This window comes from Cricetulus griseus, chromosome 10 (assembly GCF_003668045.3).
Source record: "Cricetulus griseus strain 17A/GY chromosome 10, alternate assembly CriGri-PICRH-1.0, whole genome shotgun sequence".
Classification (NCBI taxonomy): Eukaryota; Metazoa; Chordata; class Mammalia; order Rodentia; family Cricetidae; genus Cricetulus; species Cricetulus griseus.
The window spans coordinates 21,899,877-21,922,585 of NC_048603.1; the positions used below are offsets into that span (position 1 = coordinate 21,899,877).

At 49.2% G+C, this 22,709-nt stretch overlaps 1 protein-coding gene across 2 annotated transcripts in view; it reads right to left on the reverse strand.

Moving 5' to 3' along the window:
* LOC107977585 (thyroglobulin) overlaps nucleotides 1-22,709 on the reverse strand; it is a 172,540-nt gene that overhangs the window by 131,222 nt on the left and 18,609 nt on the right. For both annotated transcript variants that reach the window (XM_027431565.2, XM_035449671.1), the window contains exons 11-23: nucleotides 21,932-22,174; nucleotides 19,489-19,626; nucleotides 19,085-19,162; nucleotides 18,443-18,555; nucleotides 17,363-17,465; nucleotides 16,359-16,559; nucleotides 15,200-15,409; nucleotides 13,348-13,502; nucleotides 12,990-13,146; nucleotides 10,978-11,193; nucleotides 4,433-4,582; nucleotides 3,873-4,043; nucleotides 934-1,050 (exon numbers count right to left, since the gene is read on the reverse strand). In XM_027431565.2, the coding sequence (XP_027287366.1) occupies nucleotides 934-1,050; nucleotides 3,873-4,043; nucleotides 4,433-4,582; nucleotides 10,978-11,193; nucleotides 12,990-13,146; nucleotides 13,348-13,502; nucleotides 15,200-15,409; nucleotides 16,359-16,559; nucleotides 17,363-17,465; nucleotides 18,443-18,555; nucleotides 19,085-19,162; nucleotides 19,489-19,626; nucleotides 21,932-22,174 (2,052 nt within the window). The remainder of the gene's footprint in view (nucleotides 1-933; nucleotides 1,051-3,872; nucleotides 4,044-4,432; nucleotides 4,583-10,977; nucleotides 11,194-12,989; nucleotides 13,147-13,347; nucleotides 13,503-15,199; nucleotides 15,410-16,358; nucleotides 16,560-17,362; nucleotides 17,466-18,442; nucleotides 18,556-19,084; nucleotides 19,163-19,488; nucleotides 19,627-21,931; nucleotides 22,175-22,709) is intronic.

Genomic DNA, 22,709 nt, shown 5'->3' on the forward strand with positions numbered 1-22,709 from the left:
CCACACCTTCCTGACATGGTAGCCTCACCCTAACTTCTGTCTATGGCTGCTAAGCACTGGATTTCACCCACTTGGATAGAGTATCTCCTGGGCCTTGTCTGCTGACCTTGCTCCATGTAATTCTACCTCCCCTTTCCACCTGCCTGCTGCCTTGTCTTTCCAAATCAAGCTGTGTTACAGAGTGTGATGGTACACATGGGTGCATGGTAATAACCTCTGCAGGGACAAGTGACCCTCAAAGGTACCTTCCAAGTCTGCTGTCCTGGGGCTGCCTTCTTGGGTCTGCTCAACTTTCCTCTTTGCACTGTCCACCAGTTCCCACACACCATTTGCTCTATAGATAATTTTGTTAGGTCCCTACTTCTCGCCTTTGTGTTATGTTTGTAACACAAACAAGAGCATCGGCTTAGCCGAGACAGATATGTCATCCAAAGTAGGTCCTTATTCAGTGTGTCATTCAAAGAGGTATGTGGCTATGGTCACAATTGTCACAATTGCCACCTTCACATCTGCTAGCCTGGGTTTGAACCTAAGACTTGTCACTCGCTAACACCGTGTCATTGAACGAACTACTAACACTTCCAAAGCCTTCTTCTAACCTGTGCCTTGGGATTACTATAGGGTGGTTGTAGAATTACTAGATGACACCAGAGAGGCGGGCTCAACGAACAGAAATTGTTACTCCTACCTATCAGTACACAGATTAGGCAGGTGGGTGGTGATACAGAAGTAGCTACATTTCCATTTTCCAACACTGAGTACAACTCTTGGCAGTTAGTAGATAAGAGTCAAACAGCAGAGAAGTTAGGAATTACCCAAACATTAAATAGGTCAAGTTGCCTAGAAAGTTTTTGACTAATTAAAATTTTTCCCCATATTGAATAGTCCAGTTTGCCCTGTCTCTGCATGTGGGCATTTCCTCATCTCACTCACCTGCCAAGCACTGCACCAGTGGAGAGCCAGCACTAGGGACTTTGGACTTGACTATCACAGGAGAACTGGCGTCAAAGATCACCTTCGCTTCTGGAACTTTCTCAAACTTCTGCATCGCTGGAAATAAAGCAGACCCATGAGGTCCAAGCCTGAAGTGTGTTGAGGACATTTGCATGTGACTATTTGGTCAGGCTAGAAAGACCTGTCAAGGTCAAGACGTCTCCCTTGGTCACATAACTGTCTCTCATGGAGCAGCTGCCTTTGGAAGGAGCTTCAGCCGGCTGCCTCACAGCCAGTACCTGGCAGTATAACTCTCTCTGTCTCCATTTCCTACCCTATTCTCGGAAATAAAGGGAAGAGCTCATGTTACCTTGGACTTTCATCTCATCTTTTCTCAGCGTTAACTGATTTTTCTCCTGTCTAAGCATAATTGGAATGCTAATTATATTGCATGATAATGACACAGAAAACGCCCTCCCCTAAACTATTCTGAATTCTTCCTGAAATGAGGTAAGCTATTTTTTGCAAGACAAATCAAACATGTGCATATGAGGTTTTGCAGATTTGGGAGATGAGTCACGTGCCTCCTACACTCTTCAGACTGTATTTACTTAAGCAATGGGCTGTCATCTGTTTCTCTAGCGACCGTCAACACACTTGAGATCCATTTGGTGGGACTCACAGAGAGCCACCTGCTCAGCGAACCAGACAAGTGAGGAGGAAAAAAAGGACAAATTTCTGCAGCTTTTTGAGTTGGGACACATTTCTCACAAAGGGTAGAAGGATGACAGTGACAGTCAAGGTAGGAGAACCACCTTCCAAACCACAACAACTACAGTGTGCCTATGCAGTAGGTCTCTATTAAAACACCCAGGAGTTATTTATAACCCCTTAGCACATTCAGTCATCATTACAAACCCTGATGTAGGTGCTCATTAGCATAGATATCCAATCCATTACAAACGAGTCTTGCATCTACATTGGTCTGCACCGGTCGATACAACCAGTTTTTAAAATGAGGAAGCAGAAAAAAAATGTAAGTAGATGAGACATTAAGTTGTCTTTTCTCAGCCTTTATATGCAAAACATAACAACACCGAAGTGTTAATAGAGAAACAACAGGCTTTAAACTTTCTGATGCTTTGATGTAAAAAAGGGGCCTGTCATCTAGAAAAATTGAGAGAGACAGGGATGAGAAAGGGAATAAAAGGTGGCAAGGGTGTGTAAAATACACACTTGTATGAAAACTTTTGAAAATTATGAAGTAAAACATTTTCTAAGTTTTCATAGTGACCCATTCTGCACTCATGACCGAAGTTGCCAGGTTCCTAAACCCAGCCCACACTAAGCCTTGCTCCTCATAATCCCCTCTTTCCTAATTTTTCCATTCTTTATGGTTTTGTTTATACTCCAGAAGTGCCAGTCTAGCGAACACCACAGCAGACTCACTCTGGTGTCACTAAGGCCAGCTGGATAGACTCCGTGTGCATGTTCTAGATTACACTGAACTTGACAGGTCTTTCCATTTCTAACAAAGTCTACTAAAAGCGCAGTCCGCTTATCTCTCTGCTTAGAGATTCTACGTGAACAGTCTCTGGTAGTGGATTTCTTCACCGTGCTGGGTGCTATGAAGAAGTTCATGGCCAGCAGAAAAGAGGGGGAGGTGGAAATTAATTTTGGTATTCACATGTTATCTTTGTGCACTTGCTATGTATCAAATCAGAGTTTCAGACACCCTCTAAGAGAGGCCCTTGGATCCTCATGTTGCGAGTGAGGCAACTACTGAGGGTGAGTGAGTATCCAGGACTACATAAACAGCCAGGGGACCTTGGGGACTAATCCATTCTGACCCTAGACGCCAGACCCTTCTCTTCTGCTCTGTACACTCTTATCACACCTTGTGTGGGAGGACTTGACGGCATGCCTGGACCTTCTCATCCACTGCTCATTGAGAACCTGAGGTAGCGCTTGGTGAATATTTGTTGACATTTGAGATGATGTTGACTCTCAGAAAGTCTCAGAAAACAGAGAAGGGACACTGGTGATCAGAGAGGTTGAGCAAGTCATCCCTAGTCACCCCATAAGGAAATGACAGAAGAGAGACAGATAGATACCCAATAGTTCCACAGTATCCAACTGCGAGAAATGCTAACCAGATCCACAGATGCAAGCCTGTGGATACAAGGGGGGCGTCTCACTAGTTAAGATTTCATGAAAATTAATCTCTTTTGCTTGCTAAATATTCAGGGGCAATGTTCTTATGATTCCCAAAACTTATTTTCAAATGATTCAACAACAGCAAAAGCATAGTGACAGATCTAAGTGAAGGAAATGTTCATTTTTTGATTTCTATGCAAGTTAAAAACTTTTAGTGTAGAGTAGGAGACTGTGGTGATTTGAATGTAATTGCCCCCCCCCCATAAGCTCATAGGGAATGGCACTATTAGGAGGTGTGGCTTTGTTGGAGTAGGTGTGACCTGAAATGGCCTTGACAGTGAACTATTTATCATCTGGTCTTGGGTCTGGTGGACTCATTTAAACCCCACCATTAGTGGCCTTGTTGGAGGAAGTCTGTCACTGTTGGGGTGGACTTTGAGGTGTCCTATGCGCAAGATACCATCCAATGTCACAGACCACTTCCTGTTGCCTGTGAGTTAAGATGTAGGAAATATCAGCTCCTGCTCCGGCACCGTGTCTGTCTGCACACTGCCATGCTCCCTGTCATGAGGATAATGGACTAAACCTCTGAACTGGAAGCCACCACCTCAATTAAATGTTTTCCTTTATAAGAGTTGCCATGGTCATGGTGTCTCTTCACAGCAACAGCACCCCTAACTAAGACAGAGACAAATGGATCTGTGTGTAATCCCTTTCTGTAGGTCCCTAGAGACCCTGATCCCAGCAACCACAGTAGATACAATACAACAGACAGTACATACTCTGACACTGGGAATCTGAGAGTTCAGCCTCTGTCTGCAGCCACTGTAGCCTCTGTCCCTCGCTGTCCACACAGAAGGCTGTCCCACTGTCCCTGTCCCTCTGGATGGCTTGGTATTGGCCATCCTGGTCACACTGTAGGCCGGCCTCATTCCTCTGACAGTCAGTGACACCTGGAACAACAGATAGACACAGTAGTGAGTAATAGGACTTTGTGGACCATTCCTTCTCTTACAACTTCCAGGACCCCTGGGCTGTGGTGATGTCAAAGTCATGGGTGACCCAGACATTCTATCTGAGATCTCTTACTGTGTCCATCCCCCCAAAGCATACCACCAAGGCTCTGTGTCCAGCCCATAGAGCACCTTTCATATGGATTTTGTAAAGTCCATATTTTGGAATCTAATCTTCAGTGTGATCATAGTACCTCCTCCCACTGTGGGGCAGTTTCTAGGGGGCAGAGAGCTCTCCCTCCAAGTCTCCAGCACTGACACTGAGCGGTTATGTTGCATCCTGCTGTGTGGAAAGGCTTTCCCTTCAGAGTGGCCCCAGAAGAACTTACAATGAGCCTTGCTGAAAGCACCAGTGGCGATGGTCGTTCTGCCTCTTGGGCATGGGATGCAGGTTGAGCTGCCTGCCTGTTCCTGGTAGGTGCCAACGGGACAGGGGTTACATCGTCCATCCTGAGAGAAGCTTCCTTCGGGGCACTTCACTAGGGGCACAAACACAGGTGACGTCAGAGTGAGAACTTGCTTTATGGTCACAGGCAGGGCTTGCCGTACAGTAGAACCCTAAAATCAGCCCAGGATTTCAACGGGGCCATTAATAAGAAGCAGGCAGGAGCCGGGCGGTGGTGGCGCACGCCTTTAATCCCAGCACTCGGGAGGCAGAGGCAGTTGGATCTCTGTGAGTTCAAGACCAGCCTGGTCTACAAGAGCTAGTTCCAGGACAGCCTCCAAAGCCACAGAGAAACCCTGTCTCAAAAAGAAGAAGAAGAAGAAGAAGAAGAAGAAGAAGAAGAAGAAGAAGAAGAAGAAGAAGAAGAAGAAGAAGAAGAAGAAGAAGAAGAAGAAGAAACAGCTTGCAGGAGACTTGAGTGTGTGGGGGCTGAGAGGAGCAAGCACCAGGCAGTAAAAACAGCAAGCACAAAACCCCCAAGGTATAATGGCAAGAGAAAGGGCAAGTCAGGCCAGACAGGGAGCCAGAGCTGAGATTGCAAAGGAGATGAGCTTGACAGGAAGTGAATGAGAAAGAGGAGGTCAAACCATAGCTTCCCAAAGGGGTGTGACAGAGAGAGGAAAGAGCAGGCAGATTGGGTGTGGGCCGCATCCCACTTCCTGTATAGTTCTTGGGTTCTTCTTACGTCATTTTTATTCTGCGCGAGATGGAGTCAATACTATTTAATGGGGTGTAGCAGTCATGAACATACAGTGTCTCTATTAATACCAGACTCTCGTGTGCGCTCAGCAAATAGCAATCACGTACTTTCAAGGAAGCCCTTCCTTGTAGCGAACTGTGTGCAAATTCTCAATGGGTCAATTCCAGTAATTCTAGCCACTATGACTGCTGTGGCTGATGTCCCTGTGGGTCAGTCACTAATAGTGCTGCTCATACTGGACAAAGATGAGACTAAATTAGACACCCAGAACTCAACATTAAAGGCGGTTCTTGCTGTCAGGGCTGTTGGCTTCTGAATGTCTTAGAGAGCACCAACTCTGTGGTTAAGAGCTCTTGTCGATTTGCCAACCTGGATGCCGGTATCTTACTGTGGTCTTCTCCCTGATTCACTGCCCAACGGCTGGTACCCAGTGCTTTCTTTCCTGCTAACATCTTCAGTCTCTCTTCGTTTCTCTTCTCCAATATGACATAGGCTGGGAGCCCAGAATCCCAACAGGAAAGGTAGATAGCTAATGATGAATTAAAGTTGGAGCCCCCAGGAGCTCTACCCACCACCCTGACCCTGTTGCTGAGGAGAAATATGGAGGGCCTTCCTCTTTTACCTCCAGGTTCAGGGTTGTATTCCCAGTAATTTGTCAAATAACTTCAAATCTGAGTTTCAGCCTGTAAACGGTGGAGCTAAACCCTTTCCCATCCCTGGAGCTCTCAGGGTGTGCTTGGCATCCTGCTGTGCATACTCTAGTATTTAATATATTACCACCAAGAGTTAGCATCCATTCCCGTCTCATAGGCAAGAAGGCTGGGCCTGAACTGCCTAGCCATCACTTCCTGCAGCACTCTTCCGGGAAAGGAGAGGGTGAAATTATGACACACAACAGGTACGGTGCCAGCTATTTTCATGTGTTGTCTCACAGCCCCATGAGACAGACGTCATTTCTGACTTGGCAACAAGGCAATTAACTGGTGGTGAAGGAAGCACGAAGCAGTGGTGGGATGGAGTCGATGTCCTGGGAGTTGCTATCCCCGTCTGTGCGCATACTTGGTGTCTCTGGGTAAATCAGAATCTCAGCCACGTCTTGGAAACCAAGCAGTACTTCCCAATCCACCCCAGCAGTGAATATCCTCCTCTGAGCATGGAGTTTCGTTATTTCTTTGAGTCAGGCTGTTGAAGACTGGTTGGAGCAATTACATTTCCAAGTGCCCTCTAAATTCAGGACTAAAGCAAACTAAAGCTTCCTGGCCAATACAAGTGGCCCTGCCTGCCATCTTTACTCAGAGTCCTGATGAAGACAGGAAAGTGAGACCTGGAGAGATACCATCAAACCACAGGCTTCTGTCAGTGTGAGGAGTGTGCTTGTTCTTTCCCCACCGTGACTGTCCCGGATGTCAGGAGTCTTTCCAGCTAAAGAGCACTTTCCGTAGATCATAGTGAGGTAGAGCCTTAGGACTAGCATCCTTTCCTCGGAAAGTGGCTTCCCCCAAGACCAGGAAGTCCACTGGCCCCCTGCATGCTCACGAGTTTCACCTACAACTATGTCCCTCTGCCAGCCAGAATTGCTGGAAGCTGTGACCAGTGCCTTCCTTTATATAATGCGATAGTTGGATCATTTGAGTTTAGAGTTGTCAAGGCTTTGAGTCATGTTGCTCTTCCTGCCAATCTTTCAGCCCCATCAGTGACAGCTACACTTTTGAAGAGAGGAAAGTATCTTTGAGGAGACATCACGGCCCTTCACCTTCTAAGAAGTTCACGCAAGCCCTGTCAAGTCATTCTTGTCTTGTCGACTCTTCAGCTCAAAATTCTCCTGTGGCATTCTGCTGGTGGTCCAAACTTCTTGTCTATCCTTCCTTGTATGCCATTTTCTCAATGGGCCACTCCCTGCCATGTTCCCCACAGACTCCATTCTGCTACAGAAACCATGGGGCTTTTAGACTCATTGCTTTTCCACTAATCCATCCAGTTTCTGGAATAGTCTACACACACATACACACACATACACACACATACACACACACACACACACACACACACACACACACACACACACATCCCATACAGGTACCCTGCTCCCATCTGCTTATCTTATCAGCAATCCCTACTCACCTTTCCAGACCCCACCCAACACCTGCTGCCCTAGCATGCCTCTCTGGCTTCCTTCGGGAGATTCCTTCCACAATTGTCTGGTCCAGCCATGTGCGATGCCATGGCCTTTGCTGCTGTCTATGTGTGGCATGCGGCTTGCACATAACTAGATTTTTAAAGCCTAGGTGGGTGGGTGACAGATGGATGAAAGAGGGTAAGGGAGGCAAGAAGGGAGAGAAAAAAACCATGATGTACAACCTCAGGGAGTATAAAAAGTCCATAAGGAACTAGTAGTTCTACTATAAGAATTTGTAGGGAGGAGAAAGAATATATAGTTGATAAGAGAAAACTGACGTCAGGCACAAGGGGAGTGAAAAATCTTGGCCATCTCCCAGGGATGTCCTCCAGTGGAGGCTGCCAGCAGGGACCTCCACAGGAGCTGTAACTGATGTATGGAGGGGAGAGAGTGAACTCAACGCACCCCGGTGAAACTGTGAGCAAGCTATCTTCTCCCTGGCAGCATCGGTCCCCAGAATCAGGATGACCCTGTCCATACAAGGGAGGGAAACGCCTTCTGGCCCCTAAGTCACTGCACTACCAGGGACCACTTACATCAGACCTTGGAGGTTACAGAGAAAAAACCCTGCTTCATCTCCACAGGACAATGCTCTGCCTTATAGTTCTACAGCTGTGTCCCAGATGTGTTTCAGAAGAACAACCAAAAAAGGAGAAACCTGATTCTGAGAGAGAGAGAGAGAGAGAGAGAGAGAGTGTGTGTCTCTGTGTGTCTGTGTGTCTGTGTGTGCATGTGCGTGTGGTTAAGAGCAGTGAGCTGTGTTGCCCAGGGTGGAAGCAAAGCTCTGGCGCTGATAGAGCCCAGCTCACAGGTTTACATGGCTAATGAACAACAGGGGCACTCGCCCAGAGTTGGCCATAGACTGGGGTGGGCTCTCGTCAAGGAGGTCATGATTTTCAGGGGGGACAAACGACCTCTTTGATCTGAAGGATGACAAGGTGCTGGGGTCAGAACTCCAGTCCAGGTGTGTCTGACTAAAGAGTGCTGTCCTAAGTGTATGTAGAGTGGGATGCCTCAGCTCCCTCGCCTCACTCAGGAGACGATGGGGCACACCCAACTCTACAGAAACGCCCACACAAACAGGAAAGAAGCTCACTGGGGATCTCGGACATAATCACAAATACTGAAGAAACCCCAAGTCTTTTCCTGCTGCCGTAGTGAACCCCTGCTTGACCTTTCTGTCAGAGGCTGGATGGTGGGGGTGGGCAGCCCTTGTGAAAGGTGAAAAGACACAGCAGGTGAGAAGCATGCATCATGGAGATGCATGAACCTGAAATGAAGCTGCCCTCACTGGCCTTCTGCTTTAGTCGGCCAGGCTTACTAGAATCTAGTCACATCTGCCTCTCTACAGTGACTGAGTTAAACTGCTGAGACCAGACTGCGCGACCCGGAGATCCACAAGCACTGGTCATCTGGACCTCTACATAAAAGGGTTGTAAGAAAGAAAGAACCAGCAGGGGCTGGAGAGATGGCTCAGAGGTTAAGAGCACCGAAAGCTCTTCCAGAGGGTCTGAGTTCAATTCCCAGCAAACCACATGGTGGCTCACAACCATCCGTTATGAGATCTGGTGCCCTCTTCTGGTGTGCAGATATACATGGAAGCAGAATGTTGCGTACATGATAAATAAATAAAATCTTTTTAAAAAATTAAAAAAAAAGAAAGAACCAGCAGAGCCTGACCCTAGCATCTTCCCCAGGCACCCTTCTACGTTTTCCAAGAGGCCTTGCTGAAGTCCTCCCCATCCTGACACCACGCATGGTCCACACAGGGTTTCTCCTCTAGGCAAAGCCACCACATCTAAACCCCACGTCTCCTCACGATAGGATCTGAGAGTCACTATTGATCAAGCACCCAAGAGGAAACTTGTGACTGGATTCTCATCTTCCCTTTTATTTCATGTGTGTTGTATCATGAACAGAGTGTCCATACATCATGTATACGAACACACACGCACACGCACACGCACACGCGCGCGCACACACACACACACACACACAAACTTAACGGTATTCGGTATTCATACAGGGAGCCCAGGACAGTGCAAACTAAAGTCTGAGAACACAGTGGCTGACATGGGTGACATGTCCCCTCTGTTCCTTCCTCTTAGCAGACGCCACCATCCATCCTTCTGTCTGGCCAGCTCTCAGAAGATGGACAGACAGATTATGTGTCCTGGCCCAAGAGGAGCAAGGATTCCTTGCCCATTGATACTGGGTTTGGTGACTTCAAGTCCCTCTTGGGAGACAGCCTGCTCAGGCTGCACAAGCCCGTTTAACAGAACCTTCATCTCTGTCTCATGGGGAAAGGCCCTGCCACCAGGCTCCTGTGAGGTAAGTACATGCAAAGTCACACGGCAGAGTGTGAAGTCTGCAGCACATACTGGCTGGGAATGGCTGTGCTCCTGCTCTCTGGACCAGGATGGGGCTGTAGCTCAAACCCAGGAACTTGGCACCAACTTCAGAAAGTTTTTTGTAGCCTCTGTGTTGCAATCAGTATAAATAATGGGGGTGTGTGGGGGGGAACAACAGAGAACATCTCTCTCCAGCTTGATAGAAAAACATTCCACACCCCATTCTATGTTGGAAGAAGGCTTCCATCCCATCATTAAACCTTTCAAGCTTTGGTGATGAACAACGATTCCACCACCCTACCCACATGTGACCACATCCCTATCCCTGCATATTAACTTATATGGCCAAAAGGAATTAAAATTAGAGGTGGGATTAAAATTTATCATAGATGAATCATTCAGCCATGGAGGTTTGCTGGATTATCCAGCTGTAGGTCTTTAAAATGGCTCTTAAACCAGAAGGAGATGAGGTTCAGGAAGCAGGGAGGGTCGGAAGGCCACAGTACTGCTGCCCTTGACAATGAAAGAGGGAGTCTAGGGCCGGGGAGTGTGGCTGGCTTTGAGACAATAGTGGAGTCAGATCCTCCAAGGGCCTTCCAGGAGGAAGACAGCCCTGAGGATACTTTGATTCTCGCCAAGGAGACCCACATTGCACTACAACCTACTGAACTATAGGATAAAAACCACTGAGTCTGGAGTGGTTTGTAAAGAGGGCGACCAGAAACTGACACATCTTTCTTTCACTTTGCAGCTGAATTCCCATGAAAATGATCTTCAAACATGCTCATGAGCAAGAGTAGTAACAGCCACGTCAACCCATGGCACGTCTCATCTCCATGAGCAATAGAGTAGACTGGAAATGGCTACATGTGGGTTGAGAGGAATGACATCTTCCTAAAACAAAACCAAGAAATGTTCAGCCAGGATACAGGGTAGACACTGGCTTTCTTATCACCGAGATCCCTGTACCAGGGTTCAAGCTGCGGAAGACCTAACAGAAAGGACAATGTCACACACCAGATTCGTCCTCTTGCTGAGCCGTGTGAGTGATGGCTAATGGGTGATTCCCATGAAAGCTGAACAGAGGAAAATACTTCTTGACCAATGCATTGGCGATTTCTCCACTCTTCTCCCAAGCTCAGCGGCCTTCTCTGAAGCCTCCCCGGTTCCGTATCTCGGTCTAGAGGGAGGTGGGTACCTACCACAGCCCAGGGGGTCCTGACTGGTCGCTGAGATTCTGTAGAATCCTTCCAAGCACCCGAGCTGAGTCCTGGGAGAGGTGACAAAGCTGCCCCCATGGAGGAAGTACAGGGACGTGTCTGCTGGGAATGTCTTGGAGTCCAGATGAAACTGGAACTTGCTGCTTTGGATCAGATCTGCAAAGCGCCCCAGGAGATCCTGGCCCACTAAAGCCCTTTCTGTAAGACACAGATGAGGCAGAGGTCACCTCACCCTTCCCCGCAGCGCCAGGGAGGATAGTAGGGATGAGGCTGCCTAGAACACCCTGGTGGAAAGGATACATGGGCTTCATGCATTCCCTCAGGAGACATCATGACAGGCCGGGCTCAGAGAAGGTGAGTTGGTTGGCCCAAAGTCACACCACACACACACACACACACACACACACACACACACACAAGTCAAGCTCTTGCCTAAGTCTTGGGTTCTGTGGCACCAACGTGACCCATGTTGTCACAGGTGGTACTTTAACACGATCCGGGATGTGCTATTGAGATGCTCTGCCACCTCCTCAAAACCCTGGTGTTCACTTTGGCTGACAGGCCTAGGGATGCTTCATTTACAGGTGACGATCCCAAGGGATAGCGCATGTGTAAGGGACACCCACATGAGAGGTGAGGCCTTCTGTTGGAAATGCGGCTTTTACTATTCCGCTAAGTTTGGAGAAGGCTGCGACTCCCCAAGTAGAAAGCACAGGAGTTCCATGGAAAGGGCTGGGGCAGGCAACCTGCCACTGGCCGTGGCCTGAAGCTGCAACCTGCCACTGGCCAGTCATCATTATCCTCAGATTGAAGCCGGGGACAAATATCTCATGCTTTTACAATATCTAACACGTCCAAACTGTCTAGGCTTCCTTAGAGGAAGGATAATGAAAAACCCCAATCCGAAATGCTAGGTAGATTATTGCCAAGGTGACATCAGGAATTTAAGAGAACGATAGACTTGTAGCCTGCCCACAGTATTTTTTTTTTTTTTTGAGATATTTCTGCTCCTAGAATAGAGGTCAGGTTCGAGGCACTCTGGGTAACTGGATGTTGAGCCACTGAACCACAGAGGAGAGACAGGAGTTGCTCCCCGAGACCCTACTTAGAAATGTGTGGATCAGTCCCTACCCTACCCGCAAGCTCAGAGAACACAGGGCACACACTCATGGTAGCTCTCACACAATTCGCCCTACCCTCTCTTGTTAGGTCTCTGTGGTTTCTCTATTCATCCCTAGTGTAACCGTCAAGCTTTAGGTAGGGGCAAGGGGCTGAGGTGTTTTCTCAGTGGGTGGTATATAAATTGTGAGCCAGTGAAGATGCCCTCTCTCCACCCAATCTCGTCTCTACATTGAAGTCTCTAGCCTCTCTATTGTCCATGATGCTATCTGTCCCTGGTGACAAGAACTTTACTGGCTTTTATATACTAGATACTATATACTGTATATGTATATACATATACATACACACATACATGTATATATATATATATATATATATATATATATATATATATATATATTGTTTGTTATTAACTCTTTGAGACTTTCATACAACATAATTTGATACCATCCCAACTTTCGCCTAACTCTATGCCCCTGCCCACTTCCTCAATTTAATGTCTCCTGCTTTTCTAGTAATCTATTGATTATGTAGTAATTATTATCTAGTAATTATCTAGTAACCTATCCAGTTTGAGCTGCCAGGTGAGATGGATCAGCTGTTTAAGAACACTTGCTGCTCTTGCATGGGGCTGGAATTCAAGTCCCAGCATTGGTATTGGATGGCTCACAACTGCTTGTAACTCCAGTTCCAGGGGATCGGACTTTTATATACTTTTTAACACACAAATACCTCTTCCCAAGAGCTAGACACAATCCCCTCTGTGTTGTTATGAGAAGGGACTCTGCCTCCTCCAGTTTCACTACAGGGAGGAGTCTGAGGCTCGAGGAGGCTGCCCGGCTTCTTCAAGGCAGCCACACAGATAGACATACCGATGCTCAGTAAATCTGGAAGTGAGGCCACTGAGATGTCCCCAAGCTGTAATTTCCACGTGACATTCACTCCTAGACGCTCTGCAGTCAGACACCCCACCTGAACCGAGGAGTTGTCACAGACAGTACTGGAAACCAGGGTTTCAAATGTCTTCACCTGCATGGAGAGGGACACCTTGGTTTAGGGACTTAGAAGCTGCTGATGGCAAGCATGTGTCAGAAGTCTGAAGGAGCTTATGCTACTTCCTGTTGTCTTCCACCACCCTGCTCCCTGGGGATTTGGGTACCGCAAAACGTCCTCCTGAGAGTGATGCTCAATTCAGCCCAAGCCCTCACTGTGGGGAAGGCTGCCACATACCCAGATCTGGCAGAAGCCACGGGTCGCCAGCTCGTCCAGTATGAAGACCTGGAAGGCCAGCAGCAAGCCGGAGTAGTCGGTGCTGCACATTTTGCCTGGTGGGAGCAGGAGCTGGAAGTGTGCTTGAGTTTTCATCGTCTGCCATGGCTGAGGCCCTGCAGCCAAGCACAAGAAAGAGGCCAGTGGGCTGAGGGGACAGGCCTGCAGGCTTCACTCCTGTGGCTTTCACAGCCTCTCCTCATTCAGCATATGCACACAAGCATTGCCTTTTTGCACGGATGTCCTGAGATGCCCCACACTTTCCGACACACTGGTGTAGCTCTGAATCCGTTAGACTCCGCACCTGGGAGCTTCATAGTGATTCTGACATTCTCTCTGGAAAAAATCTCCCATACTGCTCTGCAAACGAACACCACCATCCCTCATGATCCTGTAGGCTAGGGGTAGATGTTCCCTAACGCTGTTCAATGTCCAATGACGACTGACTTGGTCTTGGTTTCAACTGGGTCCACCTTGTCATAATAATCAAGGAGACTTGATGGGGGAAGTGCTTCTGTGTGTGTGTTTGTCTTACTAGATGATAAATAAAATACTGTTTGGCTAATGAGGCAGCAAGTTAGGCAGGACTAGGAGTCAAAGAGGATTCTGGGAAATGTAGTAGAGAAGTGGTGATCCAGGCAGGAAGTGACATAGCAAGGAGACTCATTTAAGCAAGGAGAAACAGGAAGTGTCCCTTCTTTCCCCTTTGCTTCCTTCAGCAGCACCATGTGATCCACTGGCAAGGGAGGGCGCCAATGGAAGGAGTCTGATAAGATAAGTCTTATAAAATATATAGACTTATGATAATTAAGACTGAGCTAACAGATGAGAATCCTAGTCATTGGCCAAGCAGCATTGTACCTAATCAATTCTCTGTGCATTAATTGGGGCCCTAACTCAGACGGGCAGCTGGCGTAGAGCACACACGTGGCTTGGCAGCTTTTGGCGGAAAGATTTATCATAACAGAGACTGGCCACTTATTTGTCCAAATCACATCTTAAACTTTTTCTGGATGAGAACCCTCTACAACTCACAGTGCTTTGCAGCTAGTCCTACCCTGGACACTGTGGCAGTCGGCTAGAGCCTTGTGATGGAGGTCAGTCTTGGGAAACTGGTCCCCACCTCAAGATGCTTCTCCTACCACTTCCCCAGGAGGGTCAAGTGTAACGTTCCAGTTCAAACCGGTCTGCTGGGGCTGCTCACACCCTGACCCTGTCAAGTCAGGCTCGGACGGAAAGCCATGTTGCCACACTGTTGTATGTGTAGGTGGGTTTGTCTTTACCTGAGTTGAGAGGGTTCTCTGAGGCAGCAGAAGAAGCTGCACACAGGAAGAGGTCTGAATTTACCCAAGGCGCTGATGCCCAGCTGGCACAGGTCTTGGACCCCCTGCCCTTCCAGGAATTCACCACAGAGGTCAAGATGGGTATGAGCAGAGGTTAGGGCTCACCACGAGGTGAAGATGAGGCTCAAAGTACATCACACATGGTCCCTAATTTGGCAGGTGGAGCATCTACCACTGAATATCTATTTCCAATTCAAGTAACCACAGGCAACCTAGAATAATGTTAATTCCCTCATGGAGCGTTTGGCTCCGGAGAGCCACCAATAAAACCTAACTCTGGGAGCTGTGGACATATCTGCTCCCACGGCCCCTTCTAGAAGCAGTGCTCCATGGAGCCAGCTCTCCAGCCTTGGTGCCGCCGTCTGACTTACCATAAGAAAGGCTGCGTTTGAGTGGGAGAGGGACTCCTCAGAAACAGCCCTGAGAGGGAACAGAGTGCAAGCAAGCCAAATGTCCCCATTGTTACTCACGCTGGCAGGCTCTGAGTGGTGGCGGTGACACCCAGCGCCGGCTCTCCAGGCTACAAGTCAGCGGCCCTAGTGGGAATGCACTCTGACGGCCCTCAAGGCAGAGTAGCTGGCACTGCTGAACGGCGGTCACTCCTGGGCCAGCGGCAGTCTCACAGAAGACCACTCCGTCAGTCACATCTGACTCAGAGAATGGCAGTGGACACTGTGGGCCTGGGAGCAGTAGAAGAAGAGTCATGGGCACCTGCCGGGCTGCAGCCAGGCTCCTGCCTACTTTCCTGTTTCCCTGGATTGCAACTCAGGCCCTTCCTGGTTGTTCCCTGCTCTGCCAGGGCCTGGGCCTTCCCCTCCCTTCTATGTCCTCTCTCTGGTTATCCCACCATCTCTTAGTTTTGCCAGACAGAAAAACAAAAGTGAGTCTTATAGCTTCTCTAGCTCCCTTACAAATGCAATGGGCCACCACCCCATCCTCTACCTCAGGCTCACAGCCCAGTTTGCTGTCCTCCACGTTTCCCACTTTTCCGGCTCTGAGCTCAAGGGGTGGCCCCTGCAGCCACTGGCTGTTCCAAGCCAGAAGCGTGCCATGGTGCCAGTGAGTCTGAGCCCTGCCCTTCTTAAGTCTTCCTTTTGCACCTGTCCCCTCAGTGGGACAATAGCCCTCTGTGTGAGGTCTTCAGCACTGTCTCCTTCCTCAAGTCCCTCCAGTCTCCATGGCCAAGACTGGCTGTAGGCTCTTGATGTCTGTGTGCCTGCGGCCTCTGCCTCCCGCTCTTAAGTTATGGAACATTTCACGGGGCTCTGCGACATGGGAAGACCAGGCCAGGGGAAAAGGAAAGAGGACAGTGTGGACTCCTCTTCACGTTAACATCCTGGCTCTGGGATCCTCCCAAAACCTCACCCACCAGACGCTGTCATTGCCATAGAGTCAAGCAAGTGGGAAGCTTTGAGGCACCAACTGGTTTCCCAAGATCACACACTGGTGACAGACTGGAGCCAGCTTCTATTTGCTTCTATCTTTTCTCGCGACAAGTCTGCATTGTGTGTGTGTGTGTGTGTGTGTGTGTGTGTGTGTGTGTTTGTGTGTGTCAGGAGCCGTGGTGGTATGAATAAGAACGCCTCCCGTACGCTTAGAGATATAAAAGCGTGGTCGTTAGAGACTTACTCTCACAGGCAGGCTGGGTGCCTTCCACGCGGGTCCCAGGCACTTCCTCTCCGTTGTCCAGGACACACCAGCAGCTGCCCTGGGCCATGTCACACTGCACTGGGGAGAAGCCTCCGCCCTGGGCCTCACAGATTGGGGTGTAGCCAGGGCTGACTTTCCTGGTCAGGGTTCCACTCTTGAGAACATCACAGAGGCCTGGGCCTGTACAGAGACAGGTGATGGGGAATGCTCTCCTATACTGCTCTGACCTTTGCCACATCCCTTCCTGTTACTCCTGTCACACTAGACCAGCTGCTTGTAAGGTCCCAGGGGGTCTGTGCTCTGTCTCTCCCACTGAGCACCCTGGAGGGCCTCAGAACCTCACGGGAGATTTCAAAGAGGAGCAATCGAAGCAATTTTAGACAAGGGTGATCAGGGTACAATATGGAGTCGAGCTGGGGGTCTGTGGGAACCAGTTGGAGAGGAGCGGGTAGGGATAGATACCGTCTACGCGGCTGAGGCACGCTGAACAAAAGCCTAGGAGAGAGAGAGTATGCCCTCTCTTTAAGTGCTAACCGGTTTGTGACAAAATCTCAAGCACAAGCAGTGACAGAGAGGGATGCAAGAGGCCCCTCAGGAGTCTAACATGGGAACCCTGCGCCGTGCCTCAGAGCCCAGGGTTGGCCTTGGGAACATGAGCACATGACACAGAGCTGTAGGGCCAGGCAGAACTTGCAGTGCCTCCCGGCTGCATGGCCACTGTCCCCCGTAGGCAGGGACAGATTATGGGTACTGATGCTGGCCAGTGCTTACATCTTGGTTACAGAGCACAGCCAGCTCCTGGCCTCACTGGCTTTACTGAGCTCTTTCAAGATGGGAAGAGTGCCCATTTTACAGATGAGAACGCTGAGGCACGTTCACATCAGGACACAGCTGCGTCCCAGCTGTGGAGGTGGCAGAGCTGGGGCTTTGCATCCATGCTCACCACGGCAGCTTTAGGACAAGGGGAAGAGACTGTTACCCACACTGAGCACTGCCGTTTGTGTTTGGTGGAGTCCGTTCTCCTGAGGCTGGGTCCACACACCAAGTTCCTGTTGGTGATGACTGCTGCCTGGCATACTGTCCTGTCTGTGATAAAGCCACGGGTATTTCAGTGCATGCAAGGTTTCGCAGTTCACTTGTCAGTGAGGGAAGGGCTTGCAAGAATGTCCCTTCCTGAACAACTGGTGACAGCTTCCCCAGACAAAGAGGGTTTTCCATGAAGGGGTCACTGTTGGCACCAAGCAAGGACAAGTTGTGCCTCTTGAGAGCAGGGAAAACTGTGTCTTATTATGAGGTGTATGGCATCGGAGCAACGGCCTGGAGATAGAGAGCATCGGGACTGCACAGGGCCCATACTAGCTGCACGTGGTCCAGAAATGACGTTTAGTCTGCAACCTCAATGAAGCCCTAAGTGTCTGTAGTTAGTAACACAGGTATGGCCTAAGACAGTGATCCCACCGGCCCTCCCTCATTTGGGGGAACCTTCAGACATGACCTATCAGTGTGGGTCCTACTTTCCTGGTCTGATCTGGGGCAGCAGGCTTCCCCAACCTCACACTTCTAGGCCTCAGGCGTCAATTTATCCACACAAAAAGCCAGGAAGCTAGAGTAGGTCTCTCTCTCTCTCTCTCTCTCTCTCTCTCTCTCTCTCTCTCTCTCTCTCTCTCTCTCTCTCTCTGTGTATGTGTGTGTATTATGCATATATATATTGTGTATTATTATATATTATAGTATATATATTATGCATAATAATATATGTACATAATCAGTCTTTAAAGGCTTTTGGTGAAGGATTTTGTTCTTAGAGTCTCAAGATAATCTAAGAACTAGATTAAGAAAAAAATGTGGCCCAGGCCTATGATTAAAACAAAACACTTGGGCACAGAGAAGGTAAGCAACCCACACAAGGGCACAGAGCCAGGTCTAGAAGGACCAGGACACCCACGACTCCCTGTGAGTTTTATAATGACCTAGACATGAAGCAAATCCACCTTCCATCAGAGGAGGCCAGTGTTAGTATCACCTCCCCTCCTTGTGTCCTTCCTGAGTCTGCAGAAGCTCACCTGAAGGCAGGAGGGGGTGAACAGATCTCCTGGACCTGGGTTTCCTTGGGGTCCTGCCTGCTTCCAGGCAGAAAGCAGCCCGTTGGCTCGGGATAGCTCACAGCTTGTAGGGCCTGTGGGAGAGAGGGGCTGTGAGGAAATGTCTGTGGAGCTAAGGGGAGGCGGGCAGCCCCAGCTAACCCGGGACTTCAGACGGGCAGATGTGTGCTCCACAGAGCTAGAGCCCCGGGAGAGGCGGGCTCAAGTTCAGGGAGAGAGATACATGTGGGGTACAATGGTGGCTTTGAAGGGTCAAGGGGGCCATTGACGGCCCAGGTGTGACCCTCAATCGGAGGCTGGGCTCAGAAATACATATGAGGGAGTAATGTAACTATGGTAGTTGTAGCTTCCCAGGAGTCAGAGCGCAGGGATCAAAGCCAAGCTCTGTCACCAGTCTTGGCTCTTCCTGGTACATCCTCAGTGAGAGCACCAACAAGGATGTCCTAAAGTCAACACGACCCCCAGATCTGGGGACACAGAGAAAACAATGTGTCCAGGGCATTCTCAGAGACAGACCCTAGAGTCCTGCTCAGGTGCATGAGCAGGCTGGCACAAAGGTCATTCCAGAGACCAGACTGAAGAATCTCATGGGCTTTTACTTACACTGGGGCCTCTGGGTGGAGCGTGTAGTCAGTGAGGTTGGGATGAACTCTCCGTGCCCATCCACACACCAGCAGTGTCCTGGGGAAAAAGCCGTAGCCCATGAGCCCCGAAGCATGCTGGGAGCTCTCCCAAGCGTCCTGTGGGTAACTTCTCTCTTTGCATTCATAAGGGCAGCTCCAGCAAGGTAGCCTGTCTGGCCCTTGCCCACAATCAAAAGACCCCTGGAAAATGAGCATCTCAACTCCACACTGCCTGGAGGCCCCTGCTGCCTTAAACAGGGAAGACAGTTGGCAGTAGAGAAAGTAACTATTTGTCCTAGTTGATGAAGAGGAGCCAGTAATCTGAACCACTTGCCTCCCCCTGTGAGGCTCTTTCCTCTAAATATTCACTCAAAGTCTCCTTACCGGTCCCAGCATGACATTGCATGGGCTCCCAGCCTCCAAGAACATCACACTGTGGCACGTAGGGTCCTGACCACAGAGGACTGGCAGCTTCGTCGGACTCTCCCTGGGGAGCACGGAGTCTCTGATAGAAATTCAATGCTGGGGCCGCAGGAAGAAAAACACAGAATGTGACAGCTGCCTGTGGGCTGTCCGGCTGACCATGCCCTTGCATGAGACTAAGACAGCCTTCTTACCACCTGAGAAACATTTCAACCTGAAATTTCCCTTAGACTCTTGGTCAGCCAGGCTGATCTCCCTGTGAAAATAAGCCCTAGACCCTCTGTGAGCCTCATCGACAGTCGATTAGGCTGGTGTGTGTGTGTCGGGGGGGGGGGGGTTCTTCATGCCCATGGGATGCACTGTACTCTAGAGAAGAGTCGTGGATGTTGTTAAATTTTTCATTGGGCTGCCAGCTCACACACACACACACACACACACACAAAAGAGACAGAGGACAGAGACTTCTCATTAATTGTGAAAGCTTGGCCTATCTCTTAGGTTTGTTCCTAACGAGCTCTTATAGCTTAAATTATCCCATTATATTAACCTATGTTCTATCATGTGGTCTAACCTATCTTCCATCTTGTACCTCCTGTTTGCTCTCCATGTTCCTGACATCTCTCTCTCTCTCTCTCTCTCTCTCTCTCTCTCTCTCTCTCTCCTCTCTTCCTCATGCCTAGACACCAAGGTCTACACTTGGAGCAGCCTGGTGTTGAGTATGGTGCTCTCAAAGCTGATAAGTTTCTACATACCCTGGTGTCATACCTCTTGGCTGTGTGATAAAGGCAAGTTACTCTGCCTCTCTGATCCCACATTTGCTCATCCGTGAAGTGAACTCAGTACTGACCTCGGTAAGTGTTACATCGTATTAAAAGAGCTGGTAGGTGACATGCACTGAGCTGACACCCATACCCCTGCCTGCTCAGGTTCTAGACACTGCCTCCATGTCCCAGTAGCCTAGGGTGCTTTGTGGCCCTCACTGTCTCCTTGTCCTGGGACCTCCATCCCCAGACTCTGTACAGGCTCGGGATTTGAAACAGCTGCCTTCCTCTTAAAAGCAGAAGGCCCCAGGTTTCTGAGGAAGTGAGAAAGGTGGACCCCTCTTCAGAGAGAGATAAAGCTCAGGTTCTGTTGATGTGGGGGTCAGAGAAAACTCAGTGGGGTCATAGCCTCTCGCCAGGCCAGGCTGTCAGCAGAGGACGGACATTGGCTCTCAGTTGAGCCTGATCTCTGCACTGACTCCAGCTACTCCGTGTTCAGTTGGGCAGAGCACAGGACTCTAACAATATGTGCTAGACTACTAGGATCCTGGCCCAGCTTACGTAGTCGCCAGAGAGGTGAACCCAGGCAAGTGTCTAAACCAGGACTCAACTTCCCCGTGTAAAGAATCTCTGGAAGTATTACATCGTTGTTCTTCTGAAATAATAACGGAATTAACACAATGTACTTGTCATTCAAACACCTGGGCGTGGGCTAGATTTAAACACTGTGTGGCTGTTGCTAGGCTAGAGGACTGTGCTCCTCTGTCACGTTCAGAGATGACACAAACCTTTGGGACCTGCTCTCACAGTTCCCTGATCTCACATGAACAATGGACCCTCAGTAAGGAGGACCATGTCCTTCTCCCTCCCTTTAGCCTTGGAGATGAAAGGCATCTCCTTTAAGATAGGCTGAGGGTTGAGAGCACACAGAGCCTTCTAACAAGACCATGGTTTTACGAGGGCTGTGGGTGCCACCTGGAGAACAAAGTGTGAAGCCCCTCCGGGGCTCTGCTGAAGGATCTTGGATCCTTTAGGGAAAGTGTTGGCTAGGGCCACAGAACCACTCCGCCTTTCCGGGAACCTGGCAGCCCAAGTCAAGTCTAGGAGAGTCAGACGCAAAGCTCTTGCTTCCTCCAAAGAGATGGTGTGGTAGAATATGATTTTAAGGTGTGTGGCTTTTGTTCATGCTGCGTTTGTTTAACTCTGTGAAGCTGTGTTACTGTGCCTGTCTAAAACACCTGGTGGTCCTACTAAAGACCTGAATGACCAATAGCCAGGCAGGAGCCAGGATAGGCGGGGCTGGCAGGCAGAGAGGACAAATAGGAGAACCTAGGAAAGGGAGCAGCAAGAGAACAAGGGGAGGAGGGCAGGGGTCAGCCACCCAGGCACCCAGCGACCTGGCAAATCCACGGAGTAAGAGTAAGATTTACAGAGGTAAGAGAATAGGGAAAACTCAGAGGCAAAAAGGTAAACAGGATAATTTAAGAAAAGCTGGCTAGAACCAAGCCAAGCTAAGGCTGGACATTCATAAGTAAGAATAAGCCTCTGTGTGTGATTCATTTGGGAGCTGGGTGGCGGGACCCCCAAAGAGAAAAAAACTTGTTACTACAAGATGGAGTGAGAACCTTCAACAAGACACTCACTGGACTGAGCAGCCAAACGAATGGCATATTCAGCCCCGCGGAGAAACTTCTCGGAGAAAGTCTCCTCCCGCAATGGGTGGAGAGGAGGAAGGCCAAGCTCCTCACTGGTCAGCTGGATTCCCTCGGCCACTAAAAAGCTCTCTCCCAGAGGAAATGAAGAACCATTGGAGGCCAAGACAATCTCTTCCGTTTCCTTGATGAACTTTAGGGCACGGAGTTTCACTTCCTCACAGGGGCCAGGACCTAGGGCAACAACACAAAGAGCACAGGCGAATTCAGTCCCCAAGTCCAGCTCCCTTTGCTTTGTCTTCTCGACCTTGTTCACTCAGCATTCACGGGGGAACCTGCAGGTGATGTGCCATGTTCACACCATGCCAGGCTGGCACCAAGTACATTCACGGGGGTCTAATTTAATTTAATCTGGTTACCGGTCTAAGGAGATACTTGGCTCCCTCGTGTCCAGGTTTCATTTCTGTTGTTGAAATGTCCTCACCAAAGAACAATATAGGGACTAAATGATTTATTTGGTTTATGATTGTGGCCGCAGCCCATCAGGGAGGGAAGTTGAAACAGAAACTCAACGGGAACATAAAGGCAGCCCTGGTATTTCCCACAGCATTACCTCTGGTGAAAGAACTTCCTCCACAGCCAGATAAGTGGGACAGGAGCCATGGAGGGTTTTGTTTGTTGTCTGGCAAGCAATTTAGGCTCAGATAGCTCTTTAAATATAGTTTAGTATCACCTACCTAGGGAATTGTATTGCCCACAGTGGGCTAGG